This window comes from Eurosta solidaginis, chromosome 1 (assembly GCF_040869045.1).
Source record: "Eurosta solidaginis isolate ZX-2024a chromosome 1, ASM4086904v1, whole genome shotgun sequence".
NCBI lineage: Eukaryota > Metazoa > Arthropoda > Insecta > Diptera > Tephritidae > Eurosta > Eurosta solidaginis.
The window spans coordinates 357,251,321-357,276,761 of NC_090319.1; the positions used below are offsets into that span (position 1 = coordinate 357,251,321).

General features: G+C 41.5%; 1 protein-coding gene across 3 annotated transcripts; it reads left to right on the plus strand.

Annotated features, from left to right (window-relative positions):
* The first annotated feature begins 260 nt into the window (after positions 1-260).
* Positions 261-17,581, plus strand: Cnx99A (Calnexin 99A). Of its 3 annotated transcripts, none has more exons than XM_067762748.1 (12): positions 261-355; positions 452-703; positions 8,764-9,090; positions 9,285-9,356; positions 9,425-9,558; positions 14,022-14,229; positions 14,291-14,411; positions 14,482-14,741; positions 14,820-14,960; positions 15,053-15,178; positions 16,349-16,627; positions 16,699-17,581. In XM_067762748.1, exons 2-12 carry the CDS (start codon positions 560-562, stop codon positions 16,750-16,752), a joined length of 1,866 nt encoding a protein of 621 aa, XP_067618849.1. In that variant the 5' UTR covers positions 261-355; positions 452-559; the 3' UTR covers positions 16,753-17,581. The 3 variants fall into 3 exon arrangements, with proteins under 3 accessions (XP_067618849.1, XP_067618847.1, XP_067618848.1); XM_067762746.1 differs by lacking the exon at positions 15,053-15,178 and adding an exon at positions 16,013-16,144; XM_067762747.1 differs by lacking the exon at positions 15,053-15,178 and adding an exon at positions 16,013-16,144 and having other exon boundaries at positions 338-355; positions 390-703.
* Positions 17,582-25,441: the final 7,860 nt, after the last annotated feature.

Consider the following 25,441-nt stretch of genomic DNA (forward strand, 5'->3'; position numbering starts at 1 on the left):
GATGCATTTGAGAGAGTAGATATAGATATATATCTAGTATTTACAAAACAATCAAGCAACAGCAAAATTAGCAGTGCTACAGGCAAAACTGTTACAAATGGTCTTTGGGTGTGAAATTATATTTGCTTAAAGCTCCCAATCTTCGTATAATTTTATGATCCAATTAGTTAACGCGAAGCACCACACTATACCATAACGAATACATGCAACCCTGCAGGGTATATAATGCCGGTAATGCAGTTTAGCTGTCAATTTTCAATGCATTTTGTGCCCTTTGTTCTGACATTTTCTTGAGAATTTTTATTGGGACAAGAAAATTCATTGTAGAAAACGAAGCAAAACGGTTGAACAAAGAGTAAGCATAAAATTTAATTTTATTCTGATTAAAGATAAGGCTACATTTTTTTTCATGTTTCTCTAATAAACGTTCAACTGTATACGCATTTTTTAGTCGGATTCAGTCAAGATACGCGCTGGATTATTATTTATCTTTTGTGTGTACGTGTGTTTCGAGTTAATCCAATCAGAAATCCCGTAGTAACAGCCGAATTTGGAAAAAATGCGCTTTAAACATTTCCTAGATCTAGAACTAAGACCATTGTTGGTCATTGTACTTCTAATATCTTTTGTGCTGACTGAAGCTGAGGTGGAGCAGGACTTCGCTGATGTTGCCGACGAGGATGGTCATGTTGAAGACGTGCAGGTAAGGCAATACAAAAATCTTCAAAATTAAAAAGTAACTAAAAATGTTCATGTCACCTTTGTTCTATCAGTATAAAACGCACGAAATACAAAAACTGATAAAGAAAACCGGCAGCTGAGATTTTCTAGTCTCAGAGTTCAATTACGTTTTCCTCGTCCACGCCCGCTACAGTAATAAACACCCCTTTTTCTGACCATTACTATGTTATGTATTTAATTCTCGCGGGTATAGAGCACGTCATAAGCAAGTTACATGAGGGCATGAGGGAGGGTATTATCTGTTGAGAAGGAAATAAACGTGGTTTTTATACAGGTTTTTAGTAGAAAAATATATTTTAATTGTTCCAACATTGCATTAATCAATTACCTACATAACCTCAAAGTGAGACCTTTATTTACCGAAAATTGGTCAACCAAATTTAATTTCTAAATAAAGCAAGAACAAGAAATGTTGGTTTTAACGCTCTATGTCTATGGGCATTTCGTATGTTACTGACATTCATCCAGACAAATGTTTTGGTCTTAAAATTTCAATTCTTTGGAAAGCATGGAGGCATTTAAAAGACACCCGGCCTAAGAATTTAGAGATTCGGTGAATTAATGTTCAGGTTTGTGTACTAAACTGATTTTTTCTGTGAATTTTGGTAACTTTTTTGATATTAATGAAATATGCCTCTTGAGATATTAACTACCCCGAGAATAATGTTTTAAAGTGTAGTTCTGTAGACAAATAAAATAAAACTCATATTTAGAGTGACATAAATTTTGCTAAATACTAGGAATCTGTTGATGGTGAGAAAGGGTTTAATATGCTTGATTTATTATTACTCTAAATCGCAGAACAAAAGACTCCAATTAGATATGTATGTATGCATATCCTTTTATAAATGGCGGCCGCTGTGGCGGCAGCGTGCTCCGCCTACCGCACCGAAGATCCTGGGGTTCAAGCCCCGGTCAAAGGAACATCGAAAATTTAGAAAAACGTTTTTTCAACTAGAAAAAAATTTCTAAGTGGGTTCGCACCTCGGCGAGTGTATTTCTGCCATTGATAGCTTCTCAGTAAAAATTGTATCTGTACCGAAAAAATTAGAACGAGCACGATGAGAATTGGAACAGAAGCTCGGCTCAAATCTCAATGGGGGTTATCGCGTCTTCCATTATTATATATTAGTTTATTAACTATGCCATTAGGCAAAATAAAAACCTGCTATTATGCCCCTCAGCGGGTTAGGGGGTTAGAATATACCCGCGGTAGGTATGCCTGTCGTAAGAGGCAACTAAAATAGCAGATTCAAGGGGTTGTTTAGCGCAACCTTTTCAGGTTGCCACCGCAATATATAGCTTCTCCAAACCCAATCCGGGGAGTGTCCTTATCGTCGCTACAACAACAACAACCAACCACCTATTATGCCGAATGACATAGTTAATAAACTAGCCCCGTCTCATGTCGAATGTCTCTAATTCAAATGTTATTTGTAGTTGTCCACTGAAATCAGACCTTGCCGAAAATCATATTGAGCATCGGCCTATTAATCAATAGACATATGCTAGAGAAATCATAACTCTTTTTGTTTCGTCTTAGGGTTTTTAGGAAACGCTTATTCTCAATATGTCTAAAATACTACTAGGAATTTAATCAGCTGAATTGTGTTTTGAAAATAAAAGTTGTACTTTCTGATAAAGGTAAAAAGTAACTGTAACGGTTCAGCGGTATCTAACAAAAATATGTTAGGCATTACAAAGTTTAATACATATATAAACTTATAACGCATTACCATATTTAGATTTAATTTTTTTTACAATGTGTTTCGTGTGATATATTTTCTCACGGATACGATATATGTAGACACATTGATACAAACGAAAACTATCCTGTTGTTGTTGTTGCTGTTGTAGCAATGCTCGCCCCACCTAATAGCCGCGACCGATCACAAATTGTCATCAATACCCTCTAACGGGAGTCCAAGGAAACTTGCCGTTTCAACGGGGGTGGATCATAAAGAAAGGGGTGTTAGAGGCGTTACAATTGAAGAGATGGTTGGTGTCATGTGGGGACACATTGCAAGCGGGGCATACATTTTGTATGTCGGGTTGATTCTGGATAGGTAAGAGTTTAACCTGCTACAGTATCCAGAACGAAGTTGAGCAAAAGTGACACGCGTTTCCCTGGGGAGTATGCGTTCCTCTTCCGCGAGTTTTGGATAATTTTCGTTAAGTACTGGATTCACCGGGCAATTCCCGGCATAAAGGTCCGACGCCTGTTTATAGAGTTCACCAAGGACCTGCTTGTGTTTTTTCGCTTCATACGGCTGGGTTCTCAGGTGCCGTATTTCCTCAAAATGCTTACGGAGATGACTCCTTAAGCCCCTAGGCGGTGCTGGTTCATCAATCAGATGTCTGTTGAAATGCCCAGGTTTCTTGGTATTCAACAGGAACTGTTTGGTCGGCATCTCATTTCTCTCCCTGATGGGGAGTATTCTCGCCTCATTATGCAGATGGTGTTCTGGGGACATAAGAAGACAGCCCGTGGCGATTCTGAGAGCAGTATTTTGGCAGGCTTGTAGTTTCTTCCAGTGGGTGATTTTTAGGCTTGGCGACCATATGGGTGACGCGTAGCACGTAATCGGCTGGCTAATTGCTTTGTATGTAGTCATGAGCGTTTCTTTATCTTTTCCCCAAGTACTTCCAGCGAGGGATTTGAGGATTTTGTTACGGCTCTGGATTTTCGGAACAATTGAGCTGCGTGATCACCAAAATGTAGATCCTGATCAAACGTCACACTCAAGATTTTGGGGTGTAGGACAGTCGGTAGCGTAGTGCCATCGACGTGGATGTTCAAAATGGTCGACATTTGGGACGTCCATGTTGTAAATAAGGTCGCGGAAGATTTAGTCGGTGATAATGCCAGGTTTCGCGAGGCGAAAAAACTGGAGAGATCAGGGAGGTAGCCGTTTATTTTATTGCATAGCGCATCGATCTTTGGGCCTGGGCCTGTGGCCATTATTGTGCAGTCATCGGCGTAGGAAACGATTATGACTCCTTCCGGTGGTGAAGGTAGCTTAGATATGTAGAAATTAAACCAAAGTGGGGATAGGACACCACCCTGTGGCATCCCTTGTTTAATTCTCCTTGGTTTTGATGTTTCGTTTCTAAATTGCACCGATGCCTGCCGACCACCCAGATAATTTGCGGTCCACCTTTTAAGGCATGGGGGAAGAGGTAGACCCTTCCAGGTCTTGCAGTAACGAGCCATGGTTGACCGTATCAAAAGCTTTTTTGTACCGGAGTAAGACGAGATTTTTTCCAACCAAAAGCTGTAATTTCAGTGTATACCCATTTAATTTGTAACTGAAAAGGTTGTTGTTGTTGTCGTTGTTGTAGCAATAAGGTTGCTACCCGAAGGCTTTGGGGAGTGTTATCGATGTGATGGTCCTTTGCCGGATACAGATCCGGTACGCTCCGGGAACACAGCACCATTAAGGTGCTAGCCCGACCATCTCGGGAACGATTTATATGACCACGTTAAACCTTCAGGACATCCTTCCCTCCCCACCTCCAACTTCCATGAGGAGCTTGGGGTTATCAGAGCCTCGCGCTTCCCAAGGCAGTCGGTTCTATGTACCGGAGCGACTCGGGATTTTTCCCGACCAAGGACTGTCATTTCAGTGTGACCCCATTTAATTTGTTTCGTCCCTCCCACAAATTGTCATCCTCCCAGCAGCTCCTTGCAGCAGGACTGCTACACATTCTCTTACTCCGGGAAGGTATCGAACCCAATCCGGGTCCGTCTCCTGACACCGGTCCTGAGAAATGGTTTTGCTGCATTTTCCAGAAAAGAATCTTTTTAGGACGGTCATACTCTGTTCAGTGCGTCTCGTGCAAGGGATGGTTGCATCGGACAGGTTGTTCTGGGCTTGATCCCAAAACCCGACGTCCACGTAACTTTTATAAATCTTTTGTGGCTCCTTGCTGCTCACGCCCAAGGGCGTCCCGTAGTCTACGCCTAAGCGTATCCCCACTACCTTCCAGCAGCTTCGCTGCTCAGCAAGCCACAACAAGTACCCACTGCTGCTCGCGCCCCACGGCGCCAACAACTCAAACAGCTGATACCACTCATAACTACTACCTTCGTAGTAGAGCTGGTAGCAATGCTGAGCATCAGCCCCTGCCCCCGTCTTCTTCTCTCCCCCCCCCCCCCCCCCCTCTCTCCCCCCCCCCCCCCCTCTTTTCTGGCAGCAATCGTGCAGGTCAGGGAAACAGACTCTTAGTCCCTGCCTCCGTTTGCACCGTCTGCCAGCACAGAATATATAGGTTAGCGACATCCGCTCAATGCAGCTCCTGCCTTGGGTGGTGCCACTTTCCTAGATGTTCTGGTCTCCGCGACGGCAACCCTCGACGGGTTTCATCGTGCCATGTTGCCAGGTCGCAAACCCAAATCATCCGGGTACCCCAATGCTTGCCCAAGGGCGCCCAGTCCCAAGGCCACAACAACAATTGCGTCCTGGCCTTCCACAACCTAGGCGTAGTCACCCCTCACTTACCCCTAGAGTGGCGGCGTCACCCCTCATGCACTTCAGAATTCTGCAGTTCAACTGTAATGGACTAACTGGGAAGATTACGGAGATAGTCGATTTCATGAAGCGGCACAACATCCGCATTGCTGCGATTCAAGAGACTAAACTCACAGCAAGATCTGCATTGCAGACCTGCTGAGGTTATAATGTCCACAGGAAAGACCGCGAGAGCGGAAATGGAGGCGGCCTCGCGTTTATTATACACCACTCTGTGCAATATTATATATTTGATCCTGGCATCGACCGCAGTGACAATGTCTTAGAACGTCAAGGCCTATCTGTCCGGTCAGGCGATGCAAATCTAGAAATCATCAACATCTACATCCCTCCTGTCACCTGTTGCCCCAGTGGATACCGCCCTAATATCGAGGCCTTACTCACTGGCAACAATCGCATTATCTTAGGCGATTTCAATGCCCATCACGACCTATGGCATTCAAACTTGCGGGCGGACAGTAGAGGTGAGATGTTGGCGGATCAAATAGACGAAACGACGTTCTGCACAATAAACGGAGACGCCCCCACACGTATGGTAGGAAGCTGTCATAGCTCGCCAGATATCTCAATCGTGAGCGCAGAACTCGTAAACTGCGTCAACTGGCAGCCGATGGTAACATTGGCATCCGACCACCTGCCCATACTTATTTCGTTCGAGCGTACCGCCGACTTCATCGTCACCGAAAAACGCACTTTCATAAACTTCAAAAAAGGAAAGTGGGAAGAATATAAATCTGCAACAGACAGCAGCTTTGCTGCCCTCCCTATCCCGACTGATGCCCGCCAAGGGGAGCGTGCCTTCCGTAAGGTCATTGAATCCGCCTCGGCACATTTCATTCCCGCCGGGAGAATTCCCGAAATCCGGCCCCACTTCCCGGCGGAGGCCTTGAGCTTAGCGAGGGAACGCGACCTTATAAGACAGCTTGATCCAGGCGACCCCCAAATAAGGGATATAAACCAACGCATCAGATTGCTTGTGGACGAACACAAGCGGGCGAAATGGGAAGAGCACCTAAGAGGTTATAACCTCTCTACCGGTGTAGGTAAACTTTGGTCCACCGTAAAGTCCCTATCGAATCCGACTAAGCACAAAGACAAAGTTTCCATCGCCTTTGGCGATAAAGTGCTGTCGGATGCGAAAAAATGCGCGAGCGCTTTCTGTCGACAATATATAATGCATCCTACGGTCGACAAAGATAGACGGAGAGCCAATAGACACGCACATAAACACAAACTCAGCGCGTCACCAATTACCATCACCGCTAGAGATGTTGAGGACGCCATTGGTCGCGCTAAACCATCCAAAGCAGTGGGCCCAGACGGCATAGCCATGCCGATGCTTAAAAACCTATGGAAAGAGGGTTTCAAATATTTAGCGCATGTCTTCAACCTCTCTCTTTCCACCTTTGTCATACCCGAGAAATGGAAAATGGCCAAGGTGGTCCCGCTACTAAAGCCTGGGAAACCAGCTAACGTAGGTGAGTCATATCGTCCGATATCTCTCCTATCGCCAGTGGCAAAGACGCTTGAAGCCATTTTGCTCCCTTATTTCCAAGCACATTTGCAGCTTAGCCCCTCATCAGCATGGCTTCAGAAAACTCCATAGCACTACCTCCGCGCTAAATGTCATTAGCACCCAGATAAATTGCGGTTTAAATCAAAACTCCCACCAAATATATCAAAAGCTTTTGATACGGTCAACCATGGCACTTTACTGCAAGACCTGGAAGGGTCTACCCTTCCCCCATGTCTTAAAAAAGGTGGGCCGCAAATTATCTGGGTGGTCGGCAGGCATCGGTGCAATTCAGAAACGAAACATCAAAACAAAGGAGAATTAAACAAGGGGTGCCACAGGGTGGTGTCCTATCCCCGCTTTTGTTTAATTTCTACATATCTAAGCTACCTTCACCACCGGAAGGAGTCACAATCGTTTCCTACGCCGATGACTGCACAATAATGGCCACAGGCCCAGGCCCAAAGATCGATGATCTATGCAATAAAATAAACGGCTATCTCCCTGATCTCTCCAGTTTTTTCGCCTCGCGAAACCTGGCATTGTCACCGACTAAATCTTCCGCGACCTTATTTACAACATGGACGCCCCAAATGTCGACCATATTGAACATCCACGTCGATGGCACTACGCTACCGACTGTCCTACACCCCAAAATCTTGGGTGTGACGTTTGATCAGGATCTACATTTTGGTGCGCACGCAACCGCAATTGTTCCAAGAATTCAGAGCCGTAATAAAATCCTCAAATCCCTTGCTGGCAGTACCTGGGGAAAAGATAAAGAAACGCTCTTGACCACATACAAAGCAATTAGCCAGCCGATTACGTGCTACGCGTCACCCATATGGTCGCCAAGCCTAAAAACCACCCACTGGAAGAAACTACAGGCCTGCCAAAATACTGCTCTCAGAATCGCCACGGGCTGTCTTCTTATGTCCCCAGAACACCATCTGCATAATGAGGCGAGAATACTCCCCATCAGGGAGAGAAATGAGATGCTGACCAAACAGTTTCTGTTGAATACCCAGAAACCTGGGCATCCCAACAGACATCTGATTGACGAACCAGCACCGCCTAGGGGCCTAAGGAGTAATCTCCGTAAGCATTTTGAGGAAATACGGCACCTGAGAACCCAGCCGTATGAAGCGGAAAAACACAAGCAGGTCCTTGGTGAACTCCATAGACAGGTGTCGGACCTTTATGTCGGGAATTGCCCGGTGAATCCAGTACTTGAAGAAAAATATCCAGAACTCGCAGAAGAGGAACGCATACTCCCCAGGGAAACGCGTGTCACTCTTGCTCAACTTCGTTCTGGATACTGTAACAGGTTAAACTCTTACCTATCCAGAATCAACCCCGACATACAATGTATGTATGCCCTGCTTGCATTGTGTCCCCACATGACACCAACCATCTCTTTAATTGTAATGTGGAACCAACGCCTCTAACACCCCTTTCCTTATGGTCCACCCCTGTTGAAACGGCAAGTTTCCTTGGACTCCCGTTAGAGGATATTGATGACAATTTGTGATCGGTCGCGGCTATTAGTTGGGGCGAGCATTGCTACAACAACAACAACAACAGAGCCTCGCGTGTTAGTGAAACAGGATTCGCCGCGGATAGGTGAGGTTGACAATGGGGTTTGGAGAAGCTATATAGTGCGCTGGCAACCTGAAGGGTTGCGCTACACAACCCCTTGAATCTGGTATTTGAGTCGCCTCTTACGACAGGCATACCTACCGCGGGTATATTCTGACCCCCTAACCCGCTGGGGATTGAAAAGGTTGTCATAGTGTGCAATGAGCTAGGGTGCTTGTACATCAACTAAATTGGCTTGAATGTCATGCTAAATATATATATGTATAAAAGCCGTTTTTAAGATCGAGTGCAAAATCTTATTAAAACGTAAATTATCTGTAAGCATATCGATTTTCAATAAGCATATTATTTAAAAAAATATTCCTTTTTATCCAATAGGATGAGTCCGAACTCGAAGAACTTGTCTACGAAAGTCCAGAATATGATCAGAAAAAATTCCATTTTGCCGATCATTTTGATAATATTGATGAGTCTCGTAAACGCTGGATAAAATCGCAAGCAAAGAAAGACGATATAGCCGAAGAGATTGCCAAGTATGATGGCATATGGGAGTGGGAGCCACCACAGCGCATTGTATCAAAAAAAGATGTTGGTCTCGTACTCAAAAGCAAAGCAAAACATGCTGCTATAGCCGCCAAACTTAACAAACCATTTACCTTTAAAGGTGACAGTCCCCTCATAGTACAATACGAAGTAACAATGCAGGTAAGTGAAGATTAGATTTATTACATCAGTTTTATCATGTGTTGCATAAGCATTTGTATTAATTAGATTAAAAGTGCATTGACATCTAGTTTCACCCTCCATTGCATACGATATAAATTTAACCTATATACAGTTGTGTGTGTATACATACTAAAGTTACATATTTCTATATTTATTTTATTTTGGTTTTGTAGGAGGGGCAGGAGTGCGGTGGTGCATACATTAAACTTTTATCACATGGCAAAAGCGCAGAAGATCTGACAAAGGTAATTATACATTAGCCATGCTAAAAGCCAAAACAAAAAATAATATTATTAAATTCGTTCTTATTTAGTTCAACGATAAGACACCTTATACAATAATGTTCGGGCCAGACAAGTGTGGTAGTGATATTAAACTGCATTTCATTTTCCGTCACGTTAATCCAATCAATGGAAGCATAGAGGAGAAGCATTGCAAAAAACCAAAGTAAGTTTCACTAATTAATCTTATTTTTTTACGTCATCTTTTTGGAAGAAAGTAGAATTAAATATCACTTCAGTAGAAGAATTTAACAAGGGGTGCCACAGGGTGGTGTCCTATCCCCACTTTTGTTTAATTTCTACATATCTTAGCTACCTTCACCACCAGAAGGAGCCACTATCGTTTCATACGCCGATGACTGCACAATAATGGCCACATGCCCAGGCCCACAGATCGATGAGCTCTGCAACAGAATAAACGGCTACCTCCCTGATCTCTCCAGTTTTTTCGCCTCGCGAAACCTGGCATTATCGCCGAATAAATCTTCCGCGACCTTATTTACAACATGGACGTCCCAAATGTCGACCATTTTGAACATCCACGTCGATGGCACTACGCTACCGACTGTCCTACACCCTAAAATCTTGGGTGTGACGTTTGATCAGGATCTACATTTTGGTGATCACGCAGCTCAATTGTTCCGAAAATCCAGAGCCGTAATAAAATCCTCAAATCCCTTGCTGGCAGTACCTGGGGAAAAGATAAAGAAACGCTCATTACTACATACAAAGCAATTGGCCAGCCGTTTACGTGCTACGCGTCACCCATATGGTCGCCAAGCCTAAAAATTACCCACTGGAAGAAGCTACAGGCCTGCCAAGGGCTGTCTTCTTATGTCCCCAGAACTCCATCTACATAATGAGGCGAGAATACTCCCCATCAGGGAGAGAAATGAGATGCTAACCAAACAGTTCCTGTTGAATACCCAGAAACCTGGGCATTCAAACAGACATCTGATTGATGAGCCAACACCGCCTAGGGGCTTAAGGAGTCATCTCCGTAAGTATTTTGAGGAAATACGGCACCTGAGAACCCAGCCGTATGAAGCAAAAAACACAAGCAGGTCCTTGGTGAACTCAACAAACAGGCGGCGGACCTTTATGCCGGGAATTGCCCGGTGAATCCAGTACTCAAAGAAAAGTACCCAACACTTGTGGAAGAGGGACGCATACTCCCCAGGGAAACGTGTGTCACTCTTGCTCAACTTCGTTCTGGATACTGTAACAGGTTAAACTCTTACCTATCCAGAATCAACCCCGACATACAAAATGTATGCCCCGCTTGCAATGTGTCCCCACATGACACCAACCATCTCTTTAATTGTAATGTGGAACCAACACCTCTAACACCCCTTTCATTATGGTCCACCCCTGTTGAAACAGCAAGTTTCCTTGGACTACCGTTAGAGGATATTGCGGAATTCTTTAAATCTAACTTTGATGATGCCAATGTAGGTTTGGCTGGCTCTCATTCGAGCTCGGGACTTTGTGATCAGATTGATTTTGGCTCCCTCATTATCTCAGAGGTTGATGTTCGCAATGCTATGCTTTCCCTTAAACCCTCGCTAAGTTGTGACACTGATGGCATTTGCGCCTTTGTACTGAAGCACTGTAGTTTAACTCTGCGCTCCCATTTGCCATATCTTCAATGCAACTGGAACTTTTATCGATAGATGGAAAATGAGCTCAATTTGTCCTATTTTTAAATCTGGTAATAAAAATGACATCTCTAACTATAGGCGGATTGCCAAACTCACATTATGCTCAAAGCTTTTCGAAAAAATCATAAAGGAGAAGTTGTCTTTTATCATTAAAAGGGTGATTGACCCGCGTCAACATGGGTTTGTTGCTGGTCGCTCTACTGTCACTAATCTAGGGTCGTTTTATGATTTCTGTATCTCTGCATTTAAGGATGGCTGCCAGGTTGATACCATATATACCGACTTCTCAAAGTCTTTTGATAAAGTTTCACATCAAATCTTACTATCTAAACTTGAGTATATTGGATTTCTCTCTGTATTCTTATCTTGGTTAAAATCGTATCTATCGAACCGGTCTCTATGTGTTGAAATCGAGGGCTGCAAGTCCCTACCTTTTTATGCAACGTCTGGAGTTCCTCAGGGGAGCATACTCGGGCCTTTGTTGTTTGTGCTTTTTATAAATGATATTGGTTCCTGTTTTTTTTCGTCCTCTTTCCTTCTATATGCAGATGATTTAAAGTTATTTCATAGAGTTAATGGCGAGTCGAATTCCCTACTCCTACAAAATGACCTAAATAATCTTATTGAATGGTGTAATGCCAATAATCTCTTCCTCAATGTGAATAAATGTTTCCATATGTCTTTTACTAAATCATCTAACTTATATTCCACCCTCTACGATATCGCAGGTGCTCGACTGGTTTCGGTTAATGAATTTATTGACTTAGGTGTTGTTTTTGATTCCTCTTTCTCTTTTGTCAATCATATCTCTTATATGCTTCCCAAGGCTTACAGAAACCTTGCCTTTCTTCGTAGATATGCAAAAGACTTTAAGGATCCTTATACAAGGAAGGCTCTTTTTACCTCTCTCGTTCGTTCAAAACTAGAATACGCCTCAATTGTTTGGAGTCCTATCTATAGCTGCTATGCTGCCAGGATTGAAAGGGTTCAAAGAAAATTTACTCGTTTTTGTCTATTTTCACTCAACTTTGACGACCCAATTCCATCCTATCACTCGCGCTGCTTACTCATAAATCTCCAACCTCTCGAATCCAGAAGGATAGAACATCTGCTAATGTTCGTCTATGATCTAATAGTTGGCTCTCTTGATTGCCCAGTTCTCTTAGCGAAGGTGTCATTTAATGTACCTAATCGGAGTCTTCGAACATTTTTTCCATTTTACATGAGTGCTTGCAGGGCTAATTATTGTAATTTTGACCCAATTTTTCGGGCACTAAATGAATTTAATAGACTCTCACGGAGGTTTTTTATTGATTTTTCTTTGTCGAGAAGCATCTTCAAGTCAACTTTACAAGAGTTCCTATAATCTACTTGCAGTAGCTTCTTATTTTTTGTTTTCGCTAGTCATGTTACTTATGTACGTTATTTGTTGTGGTTTTCAGTTGATTATTTGTTTAAGTATTTATTTGCTTTTGTATTCTAGTCTGTAAGATTGTTTAATCACAGACTGAATAAATTATACATACATACATAAAAAAAAAATTATACATACATACATACATACAATTTGTGATCGGTCGCGGCTGTTAGGTGGGGCGAAGCACTGCTACAACAGCAACGACAACACTGGCTTTCAGTGTAAACTTTCGAAATTGTTTTTTTTATTGAATATTGAATGCTCTCTCTATATTCGAAGATCAAGTATAGATCTTGACCGAGATTTGGATGATGCTTAATAATTAGAATAAACAATCGTTTATGACCTCGTTCTCTACCCCAGCGGGTTAGGGGTCAGAATATACCCGCGGAGGGTATGCCTGTCGTAAGAGGCGACTAAAATACCGGATTCAAGGGGCTGTGTACCGCAACCCCTCAGGTTGCCAACGCAATATACAGCTTCTCCAAACCCAATTGTCAACCTCACCTATCCGCGGCGAATCCTGTTTCGCTAACAGACGAGGCTCTCGCAACCCCAAGCTCCTCATGGAACTTGGGGCGGGAGGGAGGGAAGGATGGCCTGAAGGTTTAATGTGGCCACATAAATCGCTCCCGGGATGGTCGGGCTAGCACCTTAATGGTGCTGTGTTACCGGAGCGTACCGGATCTGTATCCGGCAAAGGACCATTACATCGATAACACTCCCCAAAGTCTTCGGGGAGCAACCTTATCGCTACAACAACAACAACAACAACCTCGTTCTCTGTTACGGTACGATAAGATTACCTCTTCTATTGGCATTATATACTATGATTGTAGTTGTCTGCATAACTGCGGAGTGAAATGCTAGCTGGGACCTTACACTCGCTTCCGCGCACTATAAGGAAGTCCCAAATGCTTCAACGATAGTCGAGTTGAGTGCCTCAGTCCGATGACTGGCCTCCCAACAGCAGCACTCCAAACAAGTTTCTAATGATGAATTGCTGTTGCCATGGGATTGGTAGCTTCTCCATAGTTAAGTCAATTATTTATTAGTCAATTTATTTATTAAGTATCAGTAACGCCTTCTCTTAATTTTTTTTCCTAAACAGTTCAGTTTGATGATAATGATAGTTTGGCAAAATATACCTCCGAGAAGATTAAATCCATCCACGGTTCTTTTTCAAATGGTGATGTGCTGTTTTTTTTAATTATTTTTTCTAAGATCTAAGATATATAACATAAGTCCTGGTTTTTGATGGTTTTTCAGTTTGGTCGTTAAATAAACTTGTTTTAACACTGCAGACTCATTCAGTCTATGTGAGGTCCTCATGGACCGGCCAGTTTAATCTAACCTATCCTGACTGATCTGCATGTTTTATGCTTTTGCTAGGGCGGATGAATTTTTTATTAGAAGCTTTGCATGGCAGAATGACAGACGGAGGTATTGCCAAGCATCGCAGTATTTTGTGTACATCCAATAAAAGTAGAAAAAATAATCTATCTACACGTATTTTTTGTAATAATTCACATTTGTGTTTCTAATTTTAAGGGATCGCTTGGAAGAGCCATTCAAAGATAAACTACCACATCTTTATCAGTTAGTGCTACGACCCGATAATAGCTTTGAAATCAGTGTTGATCGTAAGGTAATAAATAAAGGATCTTTACTTGCTGACTTTACGCCACCTGTGAACCCTCCACGTGAAATTGATGATCCAGAGGACAAGAAACCCAAAGATTGGGATGAACGTGAAAAGGTATATAAAATAAAATCTTTGCGTAAACGTGTACTTTGTACAACTTTTTCTAACTTAACAGATACCCGATCCTACAGCTAAGAAGCCTGAAGATTGGGATGATGATGCCCCACCACAAATTCCGGATCCTACAGCTGTTGTACCAGAGGGTTGGTTAGAGGATGAAACACCAATGATACCTGGTGAGCTTTAATAAAATATGTTAAAAATATTTGTAAAAAAGCAAACAAAATATTTGTCTTCATCGAATAGATCCATCATCCATCAAACCCTCCGATTGGGATAGCGATATGGATGGCGAATGGGAAGCGCCGATGATCGACAATCCAATTTGCGAAAATGCGCCTGGCTGTGGCGAGTGGAAACCACCACTTATACAAAATAAAGAATACAAAGGAAAATGGCGCGCACCCCTCATTGACAATCCAAATTATCAAGGCAAATGGGCTGCGCGCAAAATACCCAACCCCGACTTCTTCGAAGATCTCACACCATTTAGAATGACACCCATTGTAAGTGTGAAACAATTATTGTTCTGTATTGCTTTGTCAATTTGTGTTTGTGGTTGTTTTGTTTTTACTTTCGTATAGTCTGCTATCGGCCTTGAACTTTGGTCAATGTCTGATAATATTTTGTTTGACAACATCATTATCGCTGATGATATTGAGGCGGCTAGAGAATTTGCTGCTATGACTTTCGATATTAAGCGTAAATACATAGATAAGGAATCGGTAAGTGTGGCTTATGATTAAGTGCGTTATTTAAACGATGTACTATTTATAATCGGAAAAAGACTAAATATCTATTTTTTGTTTAAACTAAGAAAACTCTATGGCATCGTATAATGAGGCGCATAAATTACAAGCCCGGCTGGTGGGCTTTGTATTTCTTATATTTGCTCATACCAGCTGGCTGTTACGTATATTATTTGTATGGTCGTGCAAAAGAGGTGCCATACAAACTTTTATTAATTTTATAAGTGTTGTATTGTTCATATTTGCTTAACATATTTGCTAGCTTAAGATGTATTATTTAATTTTTAACTCAAATATTTTTTCGTGTCGTAAGTTGATTTCATGCGATTGTCCGGCGCTTTGGCACAAGAGGAAGAAACCTCTGGGATCTCCTTTCTTTGACGATCTTTATGATCTGATTAACTTTGAACCTAAGAAATTCCTGACGTTTGCTAAATCGACCTGTTGGTTTGAGTAGGGGAGAGATCCACGTGTTATCGCAACGGGACCTTTATGGGCCTATGTGCACTGGTGCTCGCACCGGTGGCCACTCTAACCTCACCTAAGTTGATTTCATTTGAGATGAATTAAAGAAAAAAATATCGGAATATACGCATTTTGTTTGTGCTTAAAGTTACAATTAGAAAGTATATTTTTTTACTCCGTAATTAAGTTATGAAATACAAGACGTAACTGTTCAGCGATTTGCTCTTATCGTGCAGGATGCGGTGGCCATGTGCAACGCCCAAATTTTGGCAAAAGCAAACCCCCAATTCTGAGACGTAGTGTCTGTTATACCTATTGTTATACCTTAATTCCATTATAATTTTTTATGACAACTTGGCTATTCAATAGTCTCAGACCAGATTGGGATAGACCAAGTTAGTTTTAGAATCGAGTTAGATAATAAGGCACCTTCTGTTGATAAATATATGTATTAGATTGCTTAGTTTTTGCATCACGTACAATTTTTCTTTTCTTCTTTCTTAAATTTTTCTTTTAATGTTTGACGCTTGTGGTACATGTAAATAATTGCACACAAAACATAGGAGACATTTTTCAATAAAATTGTAACCTTGTTCACCGAAAGTTCATGGATTTGGCGTGTAGCTCTTGTGCTGCTAGGTGGCGCACCATTATCATTTACTTTGTATCGCTTGTTCAGGAAATCCGGTTCAAAGGTAAATAGTCACCCGCTAGTATTGGGAGTTAAAGTAGTAGTAGTTGAAGTATGCTTTCTTTTAAATTTGTATTTCTTTATTAGAGATAGACCATACTTCGTTTGCCCGAACTACGTTTCGGTTTAAAACCGGAGTTTGGTCCCTCTCGATTCATTTAATATACATTTAATTATAACACTTTGTATCTACATAAATGCTGTGTAGGAAACCAGTTCAGACGCTGCTGCTAAGAAAACGGATGCTGTGCAACCTGATGATGAAGCAGATAGTTCGGGTTCGGGTGACACCGCCGATACAATTAAAGCCAACAGCAGTAACTCCAAATTAGAATCCAATCCTAAAACAAAAAAGTCTGATTTAGATGTTAAAGATGACAAAGATGAGGCAGAAAGTGATGATATCTCTGCAGCCTCAGCAGCAAACATCGGTGGCAACGATCAGCGCGAATCACAAGATGATGATGCAGATGAAACTGAAGCAGGGGTACGAACCAAATAATAAATTGAAAATTTTGTATATTTTTTATTAACATATATTTTTTTTCTACCTTCTAGCAAACTGCGACGAAAGCTGTTCGTAAACGTCGTGTGCCTAAGGATCAATCCTAAAGCCGTTAACACGAATGCTAAATGCGAAGCATTTGAAACGAAAAACATAATTCCAAAAACTTGATATTTAAATAAATTAATAGTAGTAGGAAAATACAGCTGAATTTTTCAGCAAAATATCGTCGGTGACGATAAACCAAGTTTTTGTGTTCGAGTCATAATACAAACTTTTTTTTTGCTTTTTACCTTATTTTTAGTTTACTCCATTTCTCACAATTGGCTACGGCTCGACTTGTAGTTTAGTTATAAAATTATGGAATGCAATGTAATGATTATAGCACCTGTTTTATTATGAGTGTACACCATCATGCGTTCATGTGTGTATGTGTATGTATGTAATTTAAAGTACATATACGTACATGCAATATTCGCCTATTTAATTACATTTATACGATAATTAAAGCCGCCGGTTTTACATCATATTTGAATATATAATACAAGCCCGCTGTTTTATAAATAATATATATTGGTTTTGTCTATTCTACAATAGTTTTCTCATTCTTGTAAAGAAGTATTAAAAAATGTTTAAGTTTATCATTATCATTATAATCATTTTATATTTGTTCATATAAAGTCGTAAATATGTATGTCTGTTAGAAGTTTGCTCAGAAAAAATTGTTTGCGCTTATCTATGCAAATTTAATAAACGAATTAAGAATAAAACCTTATGTTGGTCGAAACATGGCAATAATCCAATGCGAAAGAAGCAAGCAATCGAAAATTACTTTAATTTCAAATGTACTTTGTATTAAATGCGTTTTTAAATTTGTAATATTAATTAAACGCGAATAGTAATAAATATAATAAAAAAAAATTACGAAAAACAAAACTTTTCAACATTATTTCAGCGAAGTTTTAATCATAATATTGATATAATGCAGCACAAAATAACTGCTATATCGCACGGTGTAGTGAACTGACAAGCACTCAACCAAAAATTACACTACCACGCATCCCTTTCGTTTAAACTGCGGTAACATGATATGGCTCGCAATCTCAAACATATAAAGTCTTTAAACTCCTTGATCAATCACGCTCCCGAACCCCATTATCTGGCTCAAACACTCAATACTCCTAAACTCGGTATATTCTAAAGATTCAACTCCATAAACCATATTTTCAACTGCGATGCAGAGTCAACGCATCTCAATAGCGAATCCTTTACATTAAGTCCTGTTGAAGCTGCAAGTTTCGTACAGTTAGATAATTCCGATGACATTTTTGGCCTACTGCACTAGCATTTGGCAAATAGTACAAAATTGGCGATAATATTTAATGGGTCAAACATCGACATGAGGATACGAGAAGTTCGTGCGATTGCTCCGGAAATATTGGACGAGTATCAGACAAGACTTCGATTACGACGTTAGTTTGCAAGAACTGGATATTTGTCTTTAATAATGGGGTTGATCCGACGTTCTTGTAGCAGTGCTTCACCCCATCTCGTAGGAGCGATCGCTCATAAATTGTCATCGATATCTTCTAACGAAAGTTCAAGGGACTTGCAGTTTCAAATGTGTTGGACACGTGTGTTGAAGGCGTTGGCTCCAAATCGCATCATGGTTCTAAGCTTGACGGGAAGGTGGGAGCAGGCCTCTTTTCACCGTATCTGGGTCTCTTTTCTCCTACCAGAAAACTGTAGTGTTTACCAAGCGGAAATGCTGGCAATACACAGGGTTGTGAATCATCTCGGGTCTATGCCTAAGGATGGTAAACAGGTGTTTATTTTCTCAGACAACCAGGCCGCATTAAAGGCCCTGAACTCATTCGTCGACAACGCAAAGTCGGTCACTGAATGCCGCAGATCTCTTAACGAGATGGCTCAGCACTTCAGTATCAGCCTCATAGGGGTACCTGGGCACAGGGATATTGAAGGCAACTGCAGAGCAGACGAGTTGGCCAGAAGAAGCACCACCGACCATATCCTTCCGGGAAATGATTCGGTAGGTATACCCATGGCCACTTTCAGGCTTCGTGTGAACACAAGCAATATAAGAATTGCAAATGGACTATGGTCAGCCATATCATCGTGTGAGATATCCAGCCTAACCTGGCCCTCATATGACAAGGGGCGCACAGGAGTGCTTCTGATTTTAAACAAATCAGTTCTATCGTCCCTGATAAGGGTTATAACAGGGCATTGTTTAATAGGCACGCATGGTGCTGGAATGGGGGCAACGACCTTCGACTATTGTCGCAGCTGCAGATGTACAGAAGAGGAGGAGATGTACAGAAGAGGAGGAGAGTATCCAGCACCTTCTCTGTCACTGTCCAGCGCTTAGTAGGCGTAGGTTGGCCATCCTTGGTAAACCTTTTCTACATGACCTTGCTGAGGTCTCTAGCTATGAAGTCAAGGCTCAAGCAAAATATATAAGTTCCACGAAGTGGTTTGACCCGCTTTAGGCAGGTTAGGGGTCCTCTTGAGACCGTATAGGGTATTACAATGGGCCCACTGGTGGCCTATATAGTGAGATGTTACCATAGTGGCCAGCTCAGCCCTCGCAACCTAACCTAACCTTACTGCGAATTTCTCTGAGAACGGGGTTCGCCGGGCATTTATAGGCAAAAGACATTGCCGACTTTTGTGGATTAGGCTGAAGTCCTGTTACTGCTTATATGGTTCAAACGTCTAATCTCGAGTGTGCCGGATCTGTTGTTGTTGGTGTTGTAGTTTTGTGTCCATTCAATTGGTGCGATCACTCACAAAACGTCAAATAGCCTAACAGGAGTAAAAAAAACTATCAGTTTCAACAGGGGAGGCCCATAGAGAAGTTGGTGTTATAGGCGTAGGTTCCACATTACAATTGAAAAGCTGGTCGGAGTCATGTGTGGGCACATAGCATGTAGGGTATACATACATTATGTATGTCGGGGTTGATTCTGGACATATGTATAAGAGTTTAACCTGTTACAGTATCCAGAACGAAGTTGGGACAGATTAGCAAGGATAAAATAATGTATATTGATAACGGAGTTCATCGAGCACGTCTTGGCAAAGGCGATTAAGGATACTGTGTGGGTTTTGCCTGGGGTTTCCTTACGGTCGCCTTAATCAAACGGATATGTAGGCAGGTGCCGGATCCCATCATAGTGCTTACCCTTATCTTTCCTTAAAGCGAGGCTGGATCAAGCAGTTGTTTGCTAGGGTGTCCAGGTTTGTGACAATTAAGCAAAAACTTTTCAGTATTTCGTTAGGCTCTTTAACGTTGGGCTCTTCTGCCTCACTAAACGACTTGAGGATTTTGTTGCGGCTTTGTACTTTAGACACAATTTCAGTGGCATGCACATTGAAGGTGAAAGTGTTATCGAACGTTACCCCCGGTGATAGTACCGGGTCACGCGAGGTGGAGAGTTTTTATTGTAGAAACTAATTTACCCTTAACGTGCAGTCGTTGGCGTAGGAAAGGATAGTAAAGGAAGTAAAGTAACTCCTTCTGGTGGGGAAGGGAGCTTTGATATGTAGAAATTAAACTGAAACGGGGATAGGACACCACTCAGTGGTACCCTCTGTTTAGTTTTCCTAGGCTTTGAGGTTTCATTCCTTAATCTAACCGACGGTTGCCGACCAATCAGATAATTTTCGGCCCATCTGTTTAGACAAGGAAAAAGGGGTGTACCTTCTTTGTCTTGGAGTAGCGTGCTGTGGTTGACTGTGTCAAAAGCGTTTAACAGGTCAAAATGCCACGAGCATCGTCCTATAATGGGTGTTTTCCTTGTTTAATCCGTATTTTATGCTATGTATCTTGCGAAAGCCACGTTGATGGGTTGCTAGCCGAAGATTCGCAGTGAAATGAGGGAGCAGGTCGCGTTCCAATGCCTTCGCATCTGTCGAAAGGAGTGATGTCGATATGAGTCCCCTTCGCTAACTGGATTTCCAGGCTTTTCGTGGATGAATAAGGACTTCAAAGAAAGGTTGAAAACGTGCTTCACAGCGGATTAGGGGGTTAGAATATACCCGCGGTAGATATGCATGTCGTAAGAGGCGACTAAAATACCAGATTCGAGGGGCTATGTAGCGCAACCCTTCAGGTTGCCAGCGCAATATACAGCTTCTCCAAGCCCAATTGTCAACCTCACCTATCGTTCCCGAGATGGTCGGGCTAGCACCTTAATGGTGCTGTGTTACCGGAGCGTACCGGATCTGTATCCGGCAAAGGACCATCACATCGATAATACTCCCCAAAGCCTTCGGGGAGCAACTTTATCGCTACAATATTTCCTACTCGAACCCACAATAGGTCAAATAGCCTAAAAACAAAATAGTAAAATTTATTAAAATTGACCGGAATAACCCAAACAACAGGTAACTTTCACTCTGGGCCCCAAGATGTTTTATCATTGACATGGCTATTCCGTCTGCGCCTATTGATTTAGAGGGCTTGACCTTTTTAATGGCTTCTTCAACCTCTGTAGGGGTGCTGTGGTGGCACGTCATGTTTGTGTTTATGTGCCCGTCTGTTTGCACGAAGTCTGGCCTTGTCTACAGCCGGATGCATTACAAAAGCGCTGGCTCATTTCTTCGAGTCTGACAGAGTTTTATCGCCAAGGGCAATGGATGTTTCATCGTTGTTTTTTGTCGGGTTAGACAAGGATTTGACCGTTGAGCACAGTGTACCGACACCTTCAGTAGGGCTGCAGTTCTTTAGATGGTCTTCCCATTTGACACGTTTGTGTTCATTTATTATACGCTTAATATACAGGTTGACATTCATAGTATACATAGACTCTGGCTAGGTTCTCAGGTTGAGATGCTGTGGGTTAGAAGTGGGTGGACACGCCTTGAAGGTACTTGTGTTTTGCAGCACGGTGCAACGAATGCGGCGGTCGGACGGTTGCCATTCCTAAGCCTGGAACATCTATAAAGGTGGCAGCGACCAAGGCATGAATTGCATTGGACTGATGTCGCAATCATATATGTTCCTAGCTGGGGGCCTAGGAGTTGTGCATCCCTATTGCGGGAGTGCGTGTGTGCGAATGGCAGATATTTTCGTAGTGCTTGCGGAATATTTAACAGAAACTTTTTGTTCAGAATTTTATTTCTCTCATGTATGGGGAGTATTCCCGCCTCACTGCGGATATGATGTGTACTTAAGGTACAACGACTGCATGCTCGCCAAAATGTAGTATGGTCGGTAGCGTAAAGCCGCTACGTGCACATTGCTAATATTTAAATGGTAATTTTCTACCTTTATGACCTTTCTTAATCTGTCATTATGGCCATTCAGGAAATCTCTGTTTGGCCCAAGCGATTTTTAACTAGAATGGGACGAAAATATAGGACTAGGCCTAGGGCTATTAAAAATATTCCAATAATAAAATAATCGATTATTCGATCTTAGATTTTTGTAGGTTTATTAATCGAATTTCACTGTGCGGGCAGTTCAATTATTCCGTTTATTCGAATAATTGCAACTCAAACAAGTAAGGAAGGCTAAGTTCGGGTGTAACCGAACATTACATACTCAGCTGAGAGCTTTGGAGACAAAATAAGGGAAAATCGCCATGTAGGAAAATGAACCTAGGGTGATTCTAGAATGTGTTTGTACGATATGGCTACCAAATGAAAGGTGGTAATGAGTATTTTAAAAGGGAGTGGGCCTTAGTTCTACAGGTGGACGCCTTTTCGAGATATCTCCATAAAGGTGGGCCAGGGGTGACTCTGAAATGTGTTTGTACGATTTGGGTATCAAATGAAAGGTGGTAGTATTTTAAAAGAGAGTGGGCCTTAGTTCTATAGGTGGACGCCTTTTAGAGATATTCCCATAAAGGTGGATAAGGGGTGACTCTATAATGTGTTTGTACGATATGGGTATCAAATTAAAGGTATTAAGGGGGATTTTAGAAGGGAGTGGCCCTCAGTTGTACATGTAAAGACGTTTTCGAGATATCGACCAAAATGCGGACCAGGGTGACCTGGAACATCATCTGTCGGGTACCGCTAATTTATTTATATATTTCTGCCATGTTTCCAAGGGCTTTTGATTTCGCCCTGCAGAGCTTTTTCATTTTCTTCTACTTAATAAAAGGCCAACCCACCTACCAAGTTTCATCGCTTTATCCGTCTTTGGTAATTAATTATCGCACTTTTTCGATTGTTCGAAATTTTCGATATCGAAAAAGTGGGCGTGGTTATATTCCGATTTCGTTCATTTTAAATAGCAATCTGAGGTGAGTGCCCAGAAACCTACATACCAAATTGCATCAAGATACCTCAAAATTTACTCAAGTTATCGTGTTCACGGGCGGACGGATGGACGGACACGGCTAAATTAATTTCTTTTTCGCCCAGATCATTTTGATATATAGAAGTCTATATCTATCTCGATTAGTTTATGTCGTTACAGGGTACCGTTATGCGAGCAAAATTAATATACTCTGTGAGATATGCTCAGCTGAGTATAAAAATTACGTATAGGTACGCCGTGCATATACAAAATAAAGTGCACACATTTTTCCTAAGAGAGCTAACTGCGTAGGAAATTTTTAGTATACGCAATATAAACTAAATAATAATGTGGAAAAGTACAGCTGTTATCCTCTTTCATTTCAGCAACTGATTTTTCGAATTACTCTCTTCCGTTAATGTTAACGTCAAACAAAAGCAAAAAAGTGCTCTTACTGGGTATGTGAAATAGTTTCAGAACAATAGCACGTTTAAAGATTTGTCTAAGATTCGAGTTTTTTTACTGTTACATGAATTTAATTTATTAGATCTGCATTTTGTTGAATACATTTAAAAATTTTATTATTCATACAATTTACTAAATTTAAAAGTTAATTATTCTCCAATTGCTCCCATTTATCAAAATGGCACACTTCAGTCCGTTTGTGGAGCTATATTGGTGGTTTTCGGGATAGACTCTACGGGTAAATAATTCCCATATATTCTCCATGGGATTAAGGTCGGGCGAACATCCAAAACATTAACGCTATTGTCAGAAAAAAAATTTTTTTGTCTCGCGACTAACATGTAGGGGTGCATTGTTCTTCTGAAAAGTCCATCGTTTTTAACTATTTGCTCGTAAAAAGGGATGTGAACTTTTCATTTCATCATTGAGCTCACAAACTGCAGCTCTAGTACGGCGTCGCTTGCAAATTGTCCCCAAACCATCAACGACCCACCTAAAAAATGTATCTTTGAAAAAATTCAGGGCTCCTTCTCCAAATCTCTCCAATTGCCTCTATTACCGTCCGGGCCATCTAAGTTCAATTTTTTCTCATCTGAAAATATAGCCTACAACAAAAGGCGAGACATAAATATGGGTTTAAAAAAGCAATTAAACATCCCTACTTGGGACCAGTATATTTTCATATGTTTCCCCCGGGCCCGGTGTTTCTGGGGGAGCCCTCGATTTAGATGAACTAAGACAATTAATTTTTTTTTAATTCAGGATAGTCTTTAGAAGTTCCATGTTCAAATTTTAATCCGAATTTCAAAAGCAACGAAAATTGATGATCATTTTTTGGCTGGGCCGTCGAACAGTGAGAAGACAATAAAAACATCAAACAAAAATGTATGTTTACATGAATCCGAAATCGTAAAGTTTTCGTGGTGACACTGATGAAGGTTCATCTTCAAAAAGTCTTCCAACAATACCACCAACTCTGTATAAAATCGAGATTATTTAAACGACTTCGATATCGGTATCGTGAATAATGAGTTTTTGCGATCTGAAGAAGTCAACGAAATAAATCGTATAGGCCATCAAAAGTGTTCTGTTATTTTTCCACGTGATCATCATGACGACGCATTTCCTAACTCGTTGTTAAACAGAATCTTGCCAAATGGAGAGAAAGTGGAGCGCGACTGGTTGGTGTGGAGTGCCAGTAGCAATGCTTTTTATTGCCTACCATGTCATCTGTTAAGCAACAATACTTTAAATCGACCTAAAATTTGTTGTGCGGATATTCGAAATCCCAGGCATGGAAGAAGCTATACGATAACACACAACAGCAGTATAAACGTTTACGTGTTCACTATCTTTCCCCAGACATTCAGAACGAGTTTATAGAAATTTGCGCAAAACACGTGAGGGAAACTATATTAGATCAAGGCAAAAAAGCCAAGTATTTTGCTATTATCGTTGATGCTAATCACGTTACAGACTACGTTCATTTTGCGCTACCTACATTCCAATTCGTAAACACAAATTTTACAATTCAAAAACGGGTTTTGGCTTTCGTGGATTGTAACCAAAAAAACTGGTAAGGAAATCGCGGATTTAATTTGCCATACTCTAGGTAAATATGAAATCCCATTAAAAGATTGTCGTGAACAAGGGTACGATAACGGCGCCAATATGAAAGGAGCTTACAACGGAGCACTACGTCACATTCTCGACAAAAATTTGAATGCTTGTGCAACCCATAGTCTCAATTTATGTGGTACGGCTGCAATTACTTTCTTCGGAATTGTACAAAAATGTTTTACTATTTTCAGCAGCAGGCCACAACGATGGGACATGCTCAAAAAAATGTACCAAGCTCTTTTCACAGTCTTTCAGACACTAGGTGGTCGGCTAGAATTGAGGCAATCAGACCATTCGCAAATCATGTTCCAGGATTAACACAAGCACTAAACGCATTACTTAAGCTAAATTTGACTGCACAAGCATACGGAGATATTACCGGCATTCTCAAATACATCAACAAGTTCAAATGTATCTTGCTGTCCTCAATTTGGTTCAAA